The 19839-nt window shown below is 46.0% G+C and overlaps 1 protein-coding gene across 2 annotated transcripts; it reads right to left on the reverse strand.

Annotated features, from left to right (window-relative positions):
- Positions 1-6105: 6105 nt before the first annotated feature.
- CBX7 (chromobox 7) lies at positions 6106-19818 on the reverse strand. Of its 2 annotated transcripts, none has more exons than XM_074941588.1 (6): positions 19526-19818; positions 17114-17157; positions 13170-13235; positions 12514-12580; positions 10676-11012; positions 6106-8555 (listed from the first exon to the last, which is right to left on the reverse strand). In XM_074941588.1, the coding sequence occupies exons 1-6, from the start codon at positions 19592-19594 to the stop codon at positions 8398-8400; spliced, it is 741 nt and encodes a 246-aa protein (XP_074797689.1). In that variant the 5' UTR covers positions 19595-19818; the 3' UTR covers positions 6106-8397. The 2 variants fall into 2 exon arrangements, with proteins under 2 accessions (XP_074797689.1, XP_074797690.1); XM_074941589.1 differs by lacking the exon at positions 6106-8555 and adding an exon at positions 8940-9580 and having other exon boundaries at positions 19526-19817.
- Between the last annotated feature and the right edge of the window lie 21 nt (positions 19819-19839).

The raw sequence follows: 19839 nt of genomic DNA on the forward strand, positions 1-19839 counted from the left end.
GCAAGTGAAGCGGGACTCCACACTTCCAATGACCATCACGGACGGTAAGAAGGAACTGAGGAGGCGCTGGGTCGGCTGGGGTATATATCGAATGCCATGAAGGCGTCACTCCAGGGAGCTCCACAGCCAACCCACTGGGTGTTGCTAGGGTAAAAATTCTCCAACGGCCGTGCACGCAGCGCACGCACACCTAATTGGAATTGATATGAGCAAGCGCTCTAAGAAGAACAGCAATATAGGACTGAAAGGGATCTTGAGAGGTCAGCTAAAACTCACTTTCCACATTTAAAAATTAATTAAAAAAACCTAACCTGCTTGAGATGATCCAATAAGGGAGGTATTGTCAGAAAATGCCCTTACTGCCCTCACTAAACATGGTTCCCTGTACATCATACACATATGATTTCCATCTCTCCTAAGCCAGTAGCACTACTGCACATTCATTCCATAGGCCAAGAGGTCAGCAGCAGAGATAGAAAGAATGGAATTGTAGCATTAAGGGGGAAAATGACAAGACAGAAACAGGCCATTAGTTAAATGTCAGTTATCATATTTAATATTTTTAATAACTTTGTTTGCAACATTTACCACATAAATCATCTAAATAAATAGATGCTGTACAGTCTTATCCATATCAGTACAAAAATAAAACCACACTTTGCATCAAATTGTAACTAGACCTGTCCTCCCATTTGTATTACAATCTCCATTTACAACAAGCACTCACTCAGAAAAGGCATTATATATGTAGGGGTTTTTTGTTTGTTTGGAATTGATTCGTTCCCTCAGCCCCCTCTGCCCAAATACATTCAATTAGTCTGTACAAAAGCTAGAAGCTCATTCTGTGCAAAGGAAGCTTTCTTGTGCAAAGACTCAGGTGCTCTATCATGCCAAGAATAAAAAATAAAGTAACCTTCCCCAACCCCATCCTTGGTGGAAAACAAGCATATAAAATAGGCAATAAAGTCACACAGCAGTCTTAGAAGAACCTAGATCAAGCAGTGCAGGAGCATGGTAGAGAAGGTCAACGCTGAAAAGCTGGGAGGATTAGGCTTCCTCCAAACACAGGTGCCTGCTACTAAGTAAAACACCCCATATAGCCAGCTAAAATGTTCAATTTAGATTTTTTTTAAGCCTAAACTTTGTGATTAGTTTTTTTTTAAGCAAGTTCCTTTGCACCTGTTCTGCTGGACGTGAGGGGAGACATTAACCCACTGGAAGAGTCCAGCAGCCACTGAAAACAGCTGTTAGGTTGCCCCGACCCCAAAGAGGTACACGTGCCTCCCATCCCCATTAAGCTACTAAAGTGCAATTTGTCCAGAAAAGGGAACTAAAAAGAGGTCTCCATAACTAGAGATGGAAGAAACCCATTGGATCATATCTCAGCCATCTCTAAGCACTGGGACTACTTAACATGGGAACAGAACCTAATAACTCCCCTATATACCGCAAGTGGTGGGGGAAAACATGTTCTGAAGGTGGATGTGGAGTTTTAAAGTCTCCTTCCCTCCTTCATTATGCCCTTGTTCACTTGAGATGCCTGGAATGGCAAACCCACCCTACAACTGTAGAAGGGATCCCAAGGGCTGGATGGCAGCTGTGGAAAGGAGATAAGGAATAGCCAGTGGTCTGAAATGGATACATCTTTCCCTTTTCAAATGCCACTTTTTTAAAGAGGCAATACGAGTACTCAGCGCTCCTAGTGCTTTGCATCTTCAAAGTGCTTCAAACATACTTAGGCCTTGACTTAAGAAAAGCCAAAAAGCAGACTAACTTTTTTAGATTTCAGAGAGTTTTTGATGCTACCTCTACATTTCTGGTCAACCCTCCCCCACTGTTAGCACTAAAATGATACAGAACAGATAGATTTTAAAAGGTCACGTTTCTGACCATCACACAGTGCACCCCCTCCCACCCAAAGATGTCAATCTGGCACCTCCAGCACACACACAGTTGTGGGAGGGGAGCGTGCCTCTTCTCTGAAAAGACAAGCAGGGTAACAAGTGGCCCACAATTAATGAAAGCAGCAAATCCTCTCTCTGAGCCTGAGCTTTCTACCCATCCCATTTCGCAGGTAGAGTAATTCAGTCTTCCCATTCAATGGGAGCCACTACCAGCTTCCATTATTGGGCTCAATCGCTCTGTGCTACTTCTGATCATCCAGAAGCTATTGCCCATTCAGAAATCCAGGAAGTGGCCAACTCCCCAGGAAACATTCCTTCTCCTAACAAAGAGTCTGAAATGGATGTTGGAGGAAGATATGAGGTTCTGAACGAATGCTATGTCTGCCCTTCCCCACCAGTGACTGTTCTGATGAGACTGGCAACCTACCCCTGCTTTACAAATGCTCATCTCTTGGGCAAGTCCCACAACCACTTCCACCTGCTTAAGAGCTTAGGTTTCATCTGAGTGGTAAAATAATTTGGGACAGTCATTCTCCTTTTGCATGAAGGCTACAGCCCTGGCTTATGGGCATTTGAGCTCAGTGGGGCAGAGGACAACACGGACCCTCTGACATGAGAAAGAGCTGATTTTAGACCATTGTGTTCTGGGAGATATTGACTTGCAACAATCTGTCCCCATCACCTGCATTTGCCAATGGTAGATTTTCCTTTCTAATAATGGCTCTGATCTGAACTGTCATTCTCCTGTTTGGCTCCCGCCCCCACAAAGATAAGTCTCTGCTTTCCCTCCCCCTGAAAGACCCAGCTACTTAACACAGAAGCAAACGACTCTCTCCACACATGCTCACTTACTCAGTACCCATTCAGAGCACACAGAAGAGTGCCAGTTAATCCTTCTAAAATGCTGATGCAGGGCCGTGATGTCCTAAGAGGGAGAAGGAAGTGAAGAGATAAGAAAATTGTGCATTTGAATACACTAGGCTACACTGAACCAAAACATACTCCATCTCCTAGATACTCCCCTCTCCATGCACACCCCCATCTAATATTCACTTTTTTCCCCCCCATCTGAGTGAAAAGATGAGAACAAATCTGTGGCCAAACCAAAGCTGTGACAGGCCACTGTGTAATGCACATCCCAGCTGAACGAAGCCATTAACTAGTCAGAATTGGGACTTACAAAGGATGGGAGCAGAAGTCTCCAACAAGAACAAAGGTTTTGGATTTCTCACTTTGGCATCTGATTTTATTCAATGGGAAGTATCAGCATGATGCAGACCCTGGAAGGGCTTTGGGAGTTAATGAATGCTCCCTGCATCGCAATGCACTCTCTTCTTGAAGTAACAGGCACTCTACCCAACAGTCTGTCCTGAACAGTCTAGCAAGGGCATTATTGACAATGGGGATATGGTACACAGATCCAGCACAACTCTGGAGTCCAAGGAATGCCAGACTCTACAAGTTAGGGGCCCCATTCATCGAGCAGCCCCTACACTGTCCCAGGAAGCTACACTGCCCTCCTTCCTAGGCTACAGGAAGAGTATATGGAATAGGAACAGAAGAGAAGGGAAAATATTACCATTTTTAGAAAGGAGGTTTGCTTCTTTCCTATTTCAAAAGCATGAAATTAATGTTCAGCAAAGGGGCCCTGCTTTAACCATCAACCCTGGGCTGTTGCCCACAGCCATCAGCACTGTATTTCCTCACCCCAAACCTTTGTTGTGGTGGTTGCATTAAGTATCTCCTATTAGCAGCCTGCCTATTTTTCAGCCTACATGAGGCCACTCTCTCTATTCCAGTTAAACTGTCAAACAGTACTAAGCGTGGGGCTGGGGTAGAGCAGGAAGCAGTACTAGGGCCATAGGCCCCATGAGGTCAAAACCAAGTTCACACATTCAGTCAAACACACCAGAAGAATCTTTCCAGACAGTTTCACAACACTAACAAAACAAAAAACACCCTGTTCTGATATGTTAAATCACATCTATGTTCGTTTCTGTCTCAGGCTCTGACTTAGTCAGGGTCACTTCACTGGCAGACTTGGGTTTATTTTGGCAAAAGGAACTGCATTTGGGTGTTCCCACAATATCCTGTCTGCCACTGAAAACAAATTTGGACTTGACACGTCCAAGGGCCCAAGTCATTACAGGAGAATAAGGGGTGTGCTGGAGACACAGGGCTACTAAGGGTAGGTCTACACTGTTTAAAAACAAAAACAAAAAAAACCTGGGGCAGCAAGTCTCAGAGCCCAGGTCAACTGACTTGCGCTCATGCTGAGGGGCTAAAAATAGCGGTGTAGATGTTCCTGCTTGGCTGGGCATGGGAACATCTACACTGGTATGCTTAGCCCTATAGTGGGAGCCCAAGTCAGTTGACCTGGGCTCTGAGACTTTGTTCTGAGGAGTTTTTTTTCCAGCATAGATGTACCTTAAGATACCACAAATGATTTGTAGTTGGTGCTCGAAGGAATCAGAAATACTGGGGTGTGGGGATGGAAGGTATTGGGGGGGGGGGCCCGAAGCAGTCTTCGGCAAGTGTTTATACAGTGCCTTGTACAATGGAGTCGAGTCCCAATGTGACAGGGGCCCCTAAGTGTGGGCATGATACAAACAATACATAAAATACCACTATGAACAGATGCATGAAACAAGCGTTGCCTGCCCTACGAACTGCTGGCAAGTTCTTACAGTGCAGTTCTGTTCTGAAGACTGACTCTATAAGAACAGTCCCTTCTTACTCAAGGGACCTGCTTTTTGTGCGATTCTGCTGGCTGAAGCCAGTCTGCATTGCTTCAGCCTTGCAGTCAACAGAGCTATAGGGGAGTCAGTTGGATTCTATTCTGGCTCATATTTCAAACAGAATCATTAAAGTAAGCTCCAACTGGACTCTATTTTGGCTCTTGCATCAAACATAATAGCTAGTGAAGCTCTAATCACAGAATCTTTGATTTTTGTGATAGCAGCCAAAAAGGCCCCCGCATGACTTTCAGATTCCAGGCTGAGTTTGCAGTTAAACTTTGCACTTGTAAACTGAGCACATTTGATTTGAAAATCATTGACATTCCACCACCCTGGAGCCCACGCCACCATTTCTCTAGTCACTTTTCAGAAGAGAACGACACTTTACAGACACTAAAAACAATAAAACCATTCTGTTAGAGAGCAAGAATGATTTTTGCAACATGCAAACCTTGCTAAGGATGTGTCAAAAAAAAAAATAAAATAAAAATCGATAAATACATGTTTAGTTTCCTACCACAAAACACCCTCTCCCCACTTGTTCTCTCCACGCCCCCAAAAAAGCCAACCCACACATCAGCAAAGTTCTGCATCTCAACTGGAAATGAATTAACCCCCCCAGTGACTTGGGCATAAGGTAGTACGGCTACCAAGATACCTCCTTAATCCTTTTAGGTCAGGAGAGGATATTAGTCATCAGAAGCAATACAAGTAAACATCTACAAAAGGGTTAAAAATGAAGCAGTGCGTGAATCCTGTTTGCAAGGGCTCCAGAGCTTCCACTTATAGTCAAGTTTGCAAAAACAGTGTTCTTCAAAGAAAATGAATGTCAAGACAGAATTCTTTGGTCTGGAAAATCTCAATGGGTGCATAGACGGTGACACCAAGGAGAGAGAAAAGCAGAACGGAAGTCTGGTGAGAGAAGAAGCTTTTTTCTTGCCCTTTACAGGATTTCTGCTGCTTCCCAGATTTTGGCCAGGGCTGGAAACATCCACAAACAAGAGTTTTTCTTGCAGTATTTCTGGACTAAACTGGGGAAAGTGCATAGAAGGCCGTACCCACATATAAAAAAAAAAATAAAAGTTAAAGCCTCTCTTCCAGATCCTACAAAGGTTTGGAACAATGAGTTGGGAAGTAAGTTCTTCAAACTCAGGTGCCTAGGATTAATCTTCTAAATCTAGAGTCACCTGGATCAAAGTCACCCTGATTTTCAGACATTCTGAGCACTTACAACTCTCAGGGAAGTCAGTAAAAGATGCAGGTGCTCAGCACTCTTTTTTTGAGGGAAGGGATGGGGAAAGAGGACACTTCTATGTAGGTGACTATATATGTATTTAGAAACCTAACTCTAGGCAACCACGATTGACAAACTTTGTCCTGAGTCTATGTTTATCCCACAGGTTGCACTGTTTCTATTTTTTTTTTTTAAAGGATTCAGCACTCCCTCTTCTCATCTAACACCTACTCCCACCACTTAAAAAAAAAAAAAAAAAATCAACTCAGGTTTCACCCCCTACCCCTCCTCTCAAAATTCACCACTCATTAAAACTTGGAGCTGGGGCAGTCTCCTGCATCCCCCACTTTGTGTTTATTTTGAGGGACAAAAATATTTGCACCGAGACACCCGAAATATAGGGCGTGTCAATCCATCCCGCAAGTACCATGACCTGATGGAAGGCAGTCTAGTTCAGACAATGGAGGGTGAATCTTAGTATCCTGTAAGCAGCTAGAGCTTATTAGAGGTAAAATGTGCATTTAAAGCAAGCTTAGGGGCAGTCCAAAACCTTTGTAAAAAGCAAGTGTTTGCAGGATCCAAAGCATCAGCGTTGCAGAACTCTGAAGTTCTGCAGGAGCTAAGCCCTCCAGGGGAAGAGCTGCAGAGAAACAGCATTTAGGATTTACACTAACACTTAGCTTCAGCTCTGTATGAAAGTAGCTTCAGATAGCACAAAACCAGCAGATGAAGTCTTTTTTTTTTTTGGAGGGAAGGAAGGAATTAAAGGAGGGGAGTAAATGAAGAAAGAGTCAAGGCTGCACTGTATCACATTGCCCCACAATTCCCCCCCAAGGCCCTAGCTTTCCCTTCTTGTTTTCCACAGAGAGAAAGATTTTTAAGTTTAAAATAAAGAAGGAAGAGAGTGAGCATGCAAGAACAGATGCTAAACATCAACTTTGAAGATACAGCAATTCTTAGAAACCCCAAAATGTCACAGGTAGAATCCAGCACAAATCTCCAGGCGTTTTTAAGTGCAAGATCAGGTGCAGTCTATAGAACTGCAGATGGCTTTCCTTGGCAAAGCTTTTTAAACCCTCAAAAGGGAAACTCCCCTGGTAAAGGGAACAAATAAGGATGAGGTCACAGATACAGTAAGTTGAGGAGGGAAAATATAAAGTAGGACACTCAGTCCAAGAGTCCTTATCACTTTAGAGGATAAATTAAAAGTTAAAAAATGTTAGAAGTCTAGTAGACTCCTCCCAGCCCTTATGCTATTCACTTTTGCCCTTTAAATTTGATCAGAGAGCAAAAAAGACTACCTAAAAGTGGAAACTGACCAGCTAAAGTCCAGTTTCACTGCTTACTTCTCATGCACTGGCCTCTGCCGTTATCTGCGGTTTTCCAGCACTGCCAGGCAATGTTTCAATCCCTCTATAAGCCCTTCTTCCCAAGAAGAGAGCCACCCTTTTCACTGACTTAGTAAAGCATTTTCAGGACAATATTTATATACAGTCTGGGTTTGGTAAATCTTTTAGTACAGGGGTTCTCAGCCTGGGGGGAATCCTCATCCCCCAGGGGGTGGGGTGGGGGGTTACATATAAACACCTTTCTCTTCCCATATTTCTAGATCATAGAAGGGTTCTGGTCAGAGAGAAGAGTTCTGGGAAGGTCTCTGGATAGAGAAAAATGAGTACCACTATGTTAATATATACAGTTATCCTCCTAAAGGGCAATTAAGTTACAGTGATGCCTTTATTAAAAGGCTCAGAAATCTAAAGTGAGCATGTGTAGCTAATATACCACAGCTAGGAGATTACAAAGCTATGTGTTACAGGATAAATGGATCATGCAGACAAGGAAGACATCCCTTCACTCTTCATGGAATCACACTGTAACCGTCAGTCCCGTTCATTATTTGCCATGGAGTTTCCTACCTTCCCAGGCAAACAAACAGATTACCTGCAATACCGCCACAGATAAAACATTTGGAAGGGAGGAAGCTTGTAACAGACTTGAGTTACCTAAAGTGATCGGGTCCATTACATCTCACTGCATTAGCTGGGCGGGAGGAGGAAGATGGGGAGGGTGATGTCCAGAGGAAGCATCTTTACCCAAGGGACAACAACTGCAAATCAGGGAAGCAAGCAATAGGTCCAACCCCTTCTCCATCTCCGTGTCCTCTCTCACCCTAAATGCAGCTGTCAGAACTAACAGAGTAAAGGAAATACATAGAGAAAAAAGGTTCTCAAAATGCCCTGCCAGGGGAGTCTTTGCCAAGGAAAGGGGTATCAGTTTCTCAGATGGACAAAGCAACAACAGACAAGTATAACAAACAAAAACACGGGCACCGCGTACATTGCCTTTTGTTTTTGCATATCTGAAGGGGGAAAATGAAAAATCAATGAGATTTCAGTAAAAAAAACAAAAAAAACCCTCCTCTGTAAACATTTTTTAAAAGAAACATTTTGGATATTTTTAAAGAGTGAAATAATCACCCCACCCCCAAAAGAATCTGACTAGGAACATTAAAAATGGAGATTCAGAACTGCACGCTTCGGTCTCGGAAGAAGCCCTCGGCCACTTGTGCTTCTCTGAAGGTCACGGTAATGGAGTTCGCCGTGATGTCTGTCACTGTCACTTCGCTGGGGGACAAGGTGGGGATCCAGGGGAGGCTGCCATCAACTGCATCCATGCCTACTGCAGAGGGGGAGGTGGATAAGAGCACGTTAGAAAAAGAATGAAGGGCTAACAGAAGAGGAGCACCCTTGCTGGCTATGGGTGGGTGACATCAACCTGTGCCAAGTTTGCACATGCTCCAAGGCACTGTAGGTGTCTAACCCTCCCACACAGGAAGTAAGGGGCACAGGGAAGAGGTGGGAAGATAATAATGGGACATTGAAAGGTGAGGGAAAGAAGGGGGAGCGGCAAGAAGAACGACAGACACACAATCAACTGTGCAGGCTGATACAACAACAGCCCCCAACAGCACCACCATGCTTACAGGTCCATCAGCATTTTCATTATACATTCCCCACCCTCTTTCCAAATGGGAGTCAAAATATCCCACTTTAGGGGAAATATCTGGAAACTGGATCTCAGCCCACTAGGTCTCCTGGTTAGTGCACGTGTTCACTGTAGTGTAAATTCAGCCCCCACCCCAACCAACCAACCAAAATAAAAAACAAACAATCAGAACTCATTTTTTTCAAGCTCATCCCCGATACCCCATGTTCCCTGGGCCTAAGGGGGCCCTAACAAACTGAGGATTTTCCTCCATTGTACCTCCAAATCCAGCCAAGGGAAGGGCTGGATGTGACTCTCTCCAAAGCCCATCAATGCCACTCCTTTGGGGGTCCAAAGGGTACAAGAGTCTTCCTCTTTGCTCCTCCCCACCGAGGGGAGGAAGCTAAAAACATCTACTCTCCCTTGAAGCTCCTAATCTCTACCACTCAAAGTGAGGGACCCAAATACCCCCCACTTCCACTTCCCCACAGTGTAAAAAACTCAAGAACAGATTGAACAAACCCGCACCCAAAGAGAGCCACAAAAATATATGGAGAGGGGAGGGAAACATCCCCTCTCTATTACTTTACCTGTACTGCACCCTGTTGTCCCACCTGGGTATGGAATGTGGACCCCTTAACTGGGCATTTCCTGGCTTCTGTCTCAGATATCTGAGGTGTCTCTACTCTCACCTCGGAAAGAGTCCATTCACCCAGACACTAACCGGAATTCCGAATGTGCACACGTCGAGGGGAGAATAGAAAAATAGTTTTACATTTCTCTAGCACCTTTCATCCTTCAGATCCCAAACTGCTTTACAGACTGCACAGCTAGGGATCACATCACCCACCATCAATATGCAGCACGACAGCCATTCTGCATTGGTGGTGCTACAGGACAGTCGTGGAGGGGAAGTTGAGTACTTTCTCCAATTGAAACTAGAAGGGAAAGTTTAGATCGCCAGAATCTAATTAGCCCCATGGCCCAACCTAATTCTAACTTGGGTAACACCTTGCTCCTACCAGGAGTGCCATGACATTGATTTTACATCTCGACAGGAAAACTGCACCTTCAGAAGCTCAAACTATGCAGGGGTAATGAGGTTTGCTACTGAATCTGAAGGATATGACTCCTGAGATGCCATGAGCCCGCCCTACAGCTTCCGGGGTTTGCCTGGTGGTCTGCCATCCACTTACTGCCCTACTTAGCTTGTGACATTTGATGAAATTCCAGTGACCTTTGCACCCCACCCTCAAAGCTGGTGATTTAGCACAATATTAATGTAAAGGGATTTTGGGTGGAAGAGAGGAGGGCAGGGTTCCCACTGACATTTGCACACATGCCTCAAAGTGGCACTGCTAGAGGATGATGAGTATGCGAATTTATCCCTTTTAAGATTCCCTTTATCAGGGTGTGGGGAAGGACTATATGCTGGAACATGACAAGACACAGTTTCTTACTGCAACAGACAGCCATGTCATCCCTCTGGAGAAGCAGTGGGGAGGAGAAGCAGCACTAGCTTTCACATGCACTCTGATACTATGATGATGGTCACCAATATAAGAACACATAGGTGGCAACACCACAGAAGCAGACTGATAGATTAACCGAGTTATTCATCCAGACAACTTGCAGAGGTGTTTGGGGACAACCTTGCCAATTATAGTCTTTGCACACATTGTAAAGAGCTGACCCAAAACCACACTCCCAGGATGCAGTAGGCAAGGAGGAAGAGTGTGTGTCCAGTAAACAAAATCAGACAGCATCACGCTCATGCCCCTGAATTCACAGTCAAATGGGGTCCCTGGCCTTACCTTCTTTGCTAGCATGCTGCGTCGCATCCCAGTCATTGGGAGTCTGCCTAGTTTCTAGTGCCACTGACTCCTTCAAGAAGAACTCACGCCTGTGGTTACGGCTCTCCAGGCTTGACATGCGTGGAAACTTCTTCCGCGACAGCCGGAGATATTTCTGGTTCTTGCGCTGCTTCCGGAGTGGGAATGGTAGGACGCCTCCCCCACTCTTTTCAGATAGCTCTGTCTGTCCTGGCTTGGCCCCTGCCAGATTGCTTCCTCCTCCAAATCGCCGTGATAGAGAGAAACAGAGCTTCTCCTTTCCCTTGTGGGCACTCCTCAGGTCCATACCATAAAGCCTCTGTGAATGGAAGCGGAGCGAAGAATGGAAGCGGAGAAAAGCCAGTCATCCCAGAGTAACAGAACTAAAGCACCTGTGTGTTTCAATGCCCTTGCAGAGACAGAACCATGCTAAGAGGAAGGGGAATAACTGTCTACAGGTGCCTAAATGCCTAGGGAGGAGACAGTTGTACAGCAAGGTCACTGAGCAGAGGGAAAGCTTGAGATGAATGCATCAAGTCAACAGTCCCAACAGCAAGAGCTGTTACTGTACAGCAGGTACAGTAAACTGTAGGTCGGGACCCCAAAGTGGGTCGCAAACAGCAAGTCTGAAGCCCAAGCCCCACCTCTCAGGGCTAAGGTTACATGCCCCCTGCCCATGGCAGAAGCCCTTGGGCTTCAGCTTTGGCCCCCACCACCCAGGGTGGCAGGGCTCGGTCTTCAGACCCTGATCCTGAGGTCATGCAGTAATTATTCTTGTCAGAAGGGGGTCATGGTGCAATGAAGTTTGAGAACCGATGCTGTACAGAATAGTCTCGAGACAGCCTGGTCCATCCCTAGGCACTGGTCTAGGTGTCAGGAAACCTGGTTCTACTCTTGTGTCTTCTAAATGACCTTGGATAAGTCACTTCACCCCTCTGTGCCTCCATTTCCCCTCCCATCTTTTGTCTGTCCTCTAAGGTCTCTCACAGGGTGAATCCAGTGAGCACATAAACAGGTAGCATCTCTTTTATGGCAGAAATCTAATTGTTTAGGTACTTACCTGGCCCTAATTGCCCTGCAGGGCACCTACAGCCATCCCTTCTGCACAGTGGAACCCACCTGCCCTAATCTGATTCCTCCACTGCCACAACGACCCTCTACAGGCCAGCTCCATCTGAGCGTGAGCATGGTTTAAGTTTTGCTGAAAATAAACATTAACACGGAGGCACAAGCTTCACTGGAGAGCTGTTTACAAGACATAATATCCAAGTGCTGCCCAAACCTCCTCCATCCCTCATGTAGGGATAATCTCCAGCAGAGGGATGCTCTCAGTGCCCTCTCAGAGCCTTAAGCAGCAAAGAAAGGGGACATGTGCACATTAGAACAAGAGATGTTGAACATGCCAGCTGACACATTGTACAATCCTTGCATACACAGGGTACACTCTAGTTTTAACACGCGCTAGCCAGTTTCTGCCACTGCTGCAACGTCCACACTGTTACTTTTCGTGTGCTAGCGTGAGCCCTGCCAACACAAGTTTGCATATCCAGCCTGGGAGTATAGGCACGCCCTCGATGGGAATGCCTTGGGTTCATTTCAACCCACTAAGTGGGTTAAAACTGCAGCTTGCCCTGTCTACACTAGGATTTTAAAGCGTGTTAGCTATTATGTTTGAAACCCACCACCTTTCTTCCTAGTACAGACAGTCAGAGGATATACCATTGCAAACAGAAAGTCAGCTCCACCCTGGAAGATCCATAGACGCAGTACCAAAGGGGCTAAGGATGGGAGAGGACACGCCAGGAAGAGTGAAAGGTTACCTGTAATAAGAGGCGCTTCGGTTTAGGCCCTCTCTTCCTGTATCCTGATGCACGGTCTCTCTCTTCCCTGTAAGGAAAAAATGTGAGACACAAGATGACAAACTACAATACAGAACAACACAGCTCAAGGCCCAACTAGGGCTTCCACTCTCCGTATCTAGCTAGTTCCCTTAATTCCTTCACCAAACCCCGCAGGCCAGCATCATGAGCGAGGAGAAAACCCCAGAGCTGCTTCTTGTGGGAGTAAAAACCTTGTTGGGAAAGAAACGTCACAGCTCAGTTGATCTAGGTTGGGATATGGTGCCTCTAGGTCACCTGTTTATACCCAGCCCAGGTGGCAGCGACTGGAAGTTATTCACAATAGCTCTCCAGCAGCGTTTGGGCAATGAGAGGAGAAGTGTCCTTCTCAAAAAACCGCCATGACTGGCACGGACTTCTTTCTTGCCAGTCTCAGCAGAGTCCCAGGGCTGAATAAGCCATGGAGAATGAACCAGACGTTCCAAGAGGTGGTCACCCTTGATGGCGATTCAGGCGTATTGGCAGGACAGAAGAGATGCTTATGCCCCTGCTGCCCATGCTATGCCCATTCTATGCATACAGGACTTTTTTATTTTAAGTTTGCCTCGGGGGGGGGTTGGAAAAGCGAGCCCTCTTACTTCTCTTCATAAGCCACTACCAGGCGAGGATCCAAGATGTGATCCTCCGGCTCCCATGTGCTGTATCTGAAGAAATAAAAATGAATATATTTTAAAAAGGCTTCAGTGAAACATCTTCTCTGCAAGGGCTGCTACTGGCATTGCTGAAGCCCTGGAACCTGCCTCCCATGCATAGATCACTCCTCAGTGGGAGGTCAGGGATCAGCCACACCACTTTTAGAGCTTTGGGGACTTCCCATCACCCATTTTCACGTGTACATACACCCCCCTGAATCAGTCTAAACCCTACATCATCCATTCTTTGTAAGAGAATAGAGAGAGCTTCCCACCACAGGCCCCCTCAAAACCTCTCTTAAAGTCAGCAGGAGCATCATAAACTACTCCCACCACTGAAGGCTGAGCAAATCTACTCTGCAGTGCTGCTCCCAACTCGGGGAGCAAATCCAGCTCTCCCCCTTGGCAGAGCACTAACCACTAAGGCAATGGGCCCGGCTGGATGGGATTTTCAAGAAAACAGGACACTCGAGATTAATAGAGTCCTAAGCAGAAATATTAATAAGTTAACAACACAGGTGAAGAAACAATCTCGGATTATTGAAGATGAAAGGATTATAACAGCTGAATGGATTTTTCATCACAGATGCCGATTTAAAAAACAAAACAAAAACAAAAACACACACCTAGATTTGGGGCCTAAAGTAAGTTGACTGTGAGCCTTCAGACCTTTTTGCTATTTCTTATGCACCTAACTCCTCCTACAGGTGACAAGACGCTGATCAATTAGCTTTTATACACCAGTTCTAGACTGGGATAAGAAAAAAGGGATGCATGCATATTGTTTTCACCAGCACAGAAACCATCTAACATAAGCCAGGTGTTATGAGGGGGGAGGACTGGAAATAGTGCTTCCGAATTCGGCACCCAGAAAACAGAAGCTAGCCTTGCAGAGCTGCAGAGCAGAAAGGTCATCAACCCATCTTCCTCCCTGCAGCTGAGACAGGAACTAGGGGTTAGGTGTGGTATCAGTGAAACGCTGTATGGGGAAGTCCTTAAAAACTGCTTTCAGAGAAGAGCTAGAACATGGAAGAGCTAAATGCCAGAGAACAATTCTGGAAGGGTTACCACTCGCAAAGGTCATGTTTGACTGGGACTGGGGGTGGTATACGTCTGGAATGCCCATCCCACCAGGGAGAAGAATATAGCTCTAGAACAAAATGTTCCAGAGTGATTTATTTTCTGGACTAAAAAGGTCTAACACCCATGCAGTGGGGCACACAAACTCATACATTCCTGAAGGGGAGAGAGAAGTGGTACCAAAAACCACAAGCAGGGCAGTGGTGTTTGTACAAACATCTCTGAAGCAGAGCAGCAAGCCAAATTATTACAGAACGGTCTGGTTTTTGGATGAAGAGGTGTACATTGTGCGTGTGGTTCTGGAACATTCACTTCTGAGGCAGAAGAGAGTACCAAGACAGGGTTTCTAGACTCATCCTCGGGAATCTCCCCTAATGTAGATTCCTCAACAAGGGAGAAGGACAGGTATGAAACCCAGGAATTCTAAGATGTGCTTTATTCCAGAAGGTTATGGACAGAGCACAGGGTTAAGAACAGACAGGCCTTCACCATTCCCTGTTAACTGACTCTTCCCTCCCTTCTCACTCCACCATCACCAACTCTCCCCCATCTTTTCACCCAAGCCTCCTGCAGCAGTCTCGGCATCCACAGGCTGTCAAAGTCAAGATGTTATTTGTGCAGAAGAAGGTTCCTTTCTCTCCCTTCCAGAGATTTTGGCGTTCATTTTTTACAGAGGGAGGGAGGGAAAAAATCAGCCAGATGATTCCTTTTCTGATGGCAGAGGAAGAGGGGGATTTGTTACAAAAAACCTGATGGGTATTTCCTTTTCCTCTGCAGCTCAGCTCCCTGCTCACTGCAGTGGCAAAACACTGCATATAAAAAAAAAAAAAAAAAAACCAACATGGTGCAATTTGCGCCCCACACACACACACACAGAGTCCAGGCTGCAGCAGCAGAACTGCAGAGAGAGCACACACTCTGGAAAACACAGATCACATGATCTTCCTTCCCCCCTCCCCCTACCTCAAACACAAGTTGTAAACAAGCTTGTGGCTGAGTCAGATCTGTAACCCTTCCAGTCCCTGCCTGCAGCAGCACAGCCCAGTGATTTGATAGGTGTGGCAAATTAATGAGGGAAATTTGAGAAGAGTATGTGGAATGCACAGGAAAGAAGCAAATGCACTACTTGTACCCGACCCTTTACCCCTTTCCATCAACACCACAGTGGGAGTAATTGAATAACGAGTAAAGGAGATCAGAAATGGCAACACACACACACACACACACACACACGAAGAGAAAACCAAGATGGGTAGGGGGAGACGGGATGTGCTGGAAGGCTAGGATGTAAACACCTAAGTATGCTGTACACCTCTGCATGTACAGAGCATTCAGAGATCAAGACAGAGACTGATAAAAGGAAGGAAGAGAGTTAACAACTGAAGCATTTAGGTTTCAAGCAATGCTAGCTCTGGAGAGAACAGGTTTCAAAAATGTGATACCAATCAACATGGTTTGATATTTTTATGTTTTGAGGTGTCATGGCAGCAAAACAAGGAATCCTCTCGCCTATGAGCCAGGAGCCTGTGAGGGTTCAAATGCCCATGCTAGGATTTTGTTTCGTTGCGGATCTCAAGGTCTGGGGGAAAGGAAGGAAGGAAGAAAAAGGCAAAAGGAGGTAACTGCTGCACTGTCCTTCAGAAGAGCTATTAGACCAAACTCAGTCCACCCATTCCTGCTGACTAATGATCAAGCAGAAGTGAAATAGGCACCACTGGAGTGACTGCACTTGTGGAAAGTAACAGGGGACAAACACCAAATTTCTGTGCTTCTAGCAGTGCAGACATGCTACCAACCTGAATGCCTGAATACAAAAAGCTGAAGTTAACTCTAAAGTCAGCAGGTCCACAGAAAATGGCTTTGGTGCTAAACTGCACTATAGAGATTGGTACTCAAGTGCACAGGGTTAAATTGATCACAGAATTTATAGCCAGGAAGAAAATCTCTCTTCCCACACCAACCAGAGAGATAGGGACTGTATACGCGCACACGCACACCTGGGAAGTGGAGGTTGGGGGGTGAGACAGGGCATTTGGGGATGTTTAAACTTTTTAGACGAGTGAAGACAGATGTCCATAGTCCTTTTAGGCAGGCAGTTCACACAGTAATAATTTTACATAATGCCTTTCATCTTACAGCATTTTACAGATTGTTCCTTGCCAAAAAAGTCACTCCCAATTGAAATGCAGCCACTTCTGGGGAAGACTAAACTAACTACTAAAATAATTTAGGACAGGAACAGAAATATACCCTAACCAATGGAAAATAGTGGGAATCCTCAAAAGGCAACACAGAGGACTGTGACCAGTAAATCTGAGTCAGTGCCTCTTCTCTCATGAAAGGAAATCTTTAATGATAAAAGATAATGCTCACAATTTGTGTCTTATCCAAAAGGAAGCACTTCTAGAGGCAACCCACCCTCTAATAATATGTTGGGGGGGGGGTCTTCTCAGTATTGACCTGGAAGGAAGAATACCTCCTACTGAATGTAACACTTAAAACCCTAGCACCTGGGTTTCCCTTGGAGTTTTCCTGTGTAAGATGGATGGACTGGAAGTAGTTAGCAAGTGAACAGTTACAGAGGGGAAAGGATAATGGAAAGAAAAGAGACAGGCAACTGACGGATATGGGCCCACGCTTCAGCCTCACCAGTCATTAAGTCAGTCAGGAATGTGGGTACATAGACTTTGTTTGGGGCTGTCTTGTCTTTTTTGGAGCAAGGCACAAGAGAACATACGTTAATAACATGGGGAGCAGAAATACAGCCAAAGCCATTACTGACAAGCGGGGTGGAGGGAGGAGATACTTACTTTGGGGGCCATCCTTTCCACTTCACCAGGTATTCTACTTTACCCTAGAGAGAGGGAAACAAAAAGAAGAGGTAAGCCCTGCAACCCAAAATGGGTACTACAGGAAGAGGAGAAACTGTGTCAAGAGAATGCCCTTTGTTCTGCACTGGCAACAGCGCGCACTGAAGAGCTTGCTCCCCATCACCACCTTTAAAAAAAATTAAGCCTTTTCTTCATCAAACATAAATCCATAGGTTTCACAAGCAAACGCACACGTATTCCTAGTGCTCTCAAATGACCCTACTATCAACCAGGGAACACAGCTCTGCAGGTGCTTCAAAAGTGAGTAATGTACTAGAAGGCGGAGCCCCAGCAACCCTCCAACAGGCATACTGCATATGCACAGCTCCACAACTCATGAGCATCCCTACAACAAGTCCGCATGCATGAACATGATGGAAGGAAGACTCATGCCAGGAATGGAACAAGTGTCTGAGGGGCTAGTTATAAGAAGCCAAAAGAAATACAAAATTTTAGAAGCTATGAAATGCCTCTTTGGCATGTCCCCTTCCAGTTGCTACATGCTTTACCCAAACACTGTCCCCCTCCATCCAAGCCACTCAAGGTTCTGACCTGAACAAACAGCAATTCAAAGCTGAATTTAAAGGTATCCACTTAGTTGTTCACTATATAGGGGGAGATGGAAGAAATGGGAGAGTATGGAAATCAGTTCAAGAGCCCTGAGTATGTGTACAACTGATATCATATTTGAGTAATAATAAATAACAGCATCACTTTACCCTTAAATTTGCCTGAAGTGTGGTGTGTACACACATACTTATGGAGGCAGGGCATTGAAAATATACAAATTAAGATACACTTAACATACACAATGGGTTGTAGAAGGAAGGGAGATCATGGAATTGATTTCATTTTTTTGAAGGGGGGTGGGGGGGTTCAGCTTTCAAATATGTGAAAAAAAAATACTGCCTTATAAGATGCCTTCCACTGAAGGCTCTCAAGACACTTCGCAGATGTTTATGGGTTAATCCTCACAATATCCCATAAGGTGGTTAATACCCTCTCCATCCTCATTTTACAGCTGTGAAACCAGTCACTAAATTCAAGACCAACATTTTCAGGAGTGTCCATTGATTTTGGGTGCCCAATCTGACACATCTTGGCATGAATTTCAGAAGTGCTGAGTACCCACAATTCCAATTCAAGTCAATGGGAGCTCAGCACCCCTGAAAAAATTCAGAGCCCCCAAGCATTCAAAACCAGTACATAAAATTAGTGGCAATTTAAAAAAAGGGGGGGGGGCAAAATAACTTGCCCAAGGTTACCAAAAGAGTCAGTGTCAGAAGTAGGAACCCAGCTCTTTCAACTCCCGCTTCTATCATTTAAGCACAAAGCCATGCTTTCTTATACAATGATCCATCCTAGAGTCCCACATCAGCATTTCAAAACAAATTCTGCATTCATTGCACTTTTTCAAACACCCCATCATCTACAGAAGTGTCCATTCAAACCACAAGTATAGCTCAGCACCCAAGAGTCAGGACATGGTTCAAAAATGACTTGTCTAAGGTAGCCGAGGTGAGAGGTTAAACATGTAGCCATCTCTTCCATGTCCATCTGTGCCTCTCTCCCCACACCCACATTTTTCCAAAAAGAAATGAACCCTTACTACAAATTAAGATCCTCAAGGAATTGAAGATATAAGCCACACTTAAAAAGACTTGCATCTACAGGCATGAAAAGTCAGGAAGGGGAGGTCAGGAAATTTGGCAAGGTGGCCTATTCTTGACCAGGTCATTACTCATTTAAGGGGAGGTGGTAAAAGAAAAAGATGACATCGTTGTGGGAGGTGGAAAAGGGGAAGAAGAACAGTCATGGATCCTCTTTCCCTTACAAGCCTCGCATCTAGCTATTTTTCTCTCCACCCCCGAAAGGAACAGCATGCAGAGACGCATGTATGGAAATGGTACCTGTCCTCTCTATGGGACGTCGGAGGAGTAGGTGATGGTGACCCGCACCATACAGCTCTACTTGTAACATGGTGACAGAAAAACATACCCATGCCCTGCAGCACTGGGGCTTGACAATGATCCCCTTCACGCCCCCTGCCCGCAGCATGCTGCTAGTACCCATCACCACGCCCCCCCCCGCATGCAGCATGGGTGGGGTACATACTGATGCCCCCATACCCGATGCCTGCAGCATGGGGCGATCCTAGTGTCCACCACGCTCCCTACAGCACAGAATATGTACGAGAGGCAAGACAGGGGAGCAGGGCCCCTGCCCTCCTTCCCTGCAGCGTGGTGCACGAATGGGAGCGATTACAGGCAGTAGGCTCTGGAGCCCCCCCTGCCTGCAGCAGGGGAGGGCGAGGTGGGGAATAGATGCTGGTGCCCCCCGCCCCCTCCTCACCTTCCTTATGCGCTTCTTCCTGATACTCTCCACCGCAAAAACCTGCTCCCCGATAGCAGAGAGCTCCATGCAGGGGGAAGGAGGAGGCGGCTGCTCCCCGTACCGCTGCGGGGGGACCGGCTGCAAGAAGGCGGCGGGTGCGGTGGTGACTACTGCCGCTGGTCCCTGTCTTACTCACGCTCACACACCCCCTCGCGCTCAATCACGCCGCCGACAACGTTCCATTTTAGAATCTGCGCAACATTTTCCCAGGCGCGCGCGAGCCCCCCCACCCCCTTCCGCGGGCGCGCGCCTTGCCGGGTCCCTCCTCCCGC

Source organism: Natator depressus, chromosome 1 (genome assembly GCF_965152275.1).
Source record: "Natator depressus isolate rNatDep1 chromosome 1, rNatDep2.hap1, whole genome shotgun sequence".
NCBI lineage: Eukaryota > Metazoa > Chordata > Testudines > Cheloniidae > Natator > Natator depressus.

Bases quoted from the DNA above. Each gene is read 5' to 3' on its own strand.
- CBX7 (XM_074941588.1), bottom strand. From the start codon at position 19,594: ATGGAGCTCTCTGCTATCGGGGAGCAGGTTTTTGCGGTGGAGAGTATC. The intron at 17,158-19,525 runs GTGAGGAGGGGG...CCCTCTCTCTAG, and splicing joins GGAAGAAGCGCATAAGGAAG to GGTAAAGTAGAATACCTGGT. The intron at 8,556-10,675 runs GTAAGGCCAGGG...CCCCCTCTGCAG, and splicing joins GCAGCATGCTAGCAAAGAAG to TAGGCATGGATGCAGTTGAT.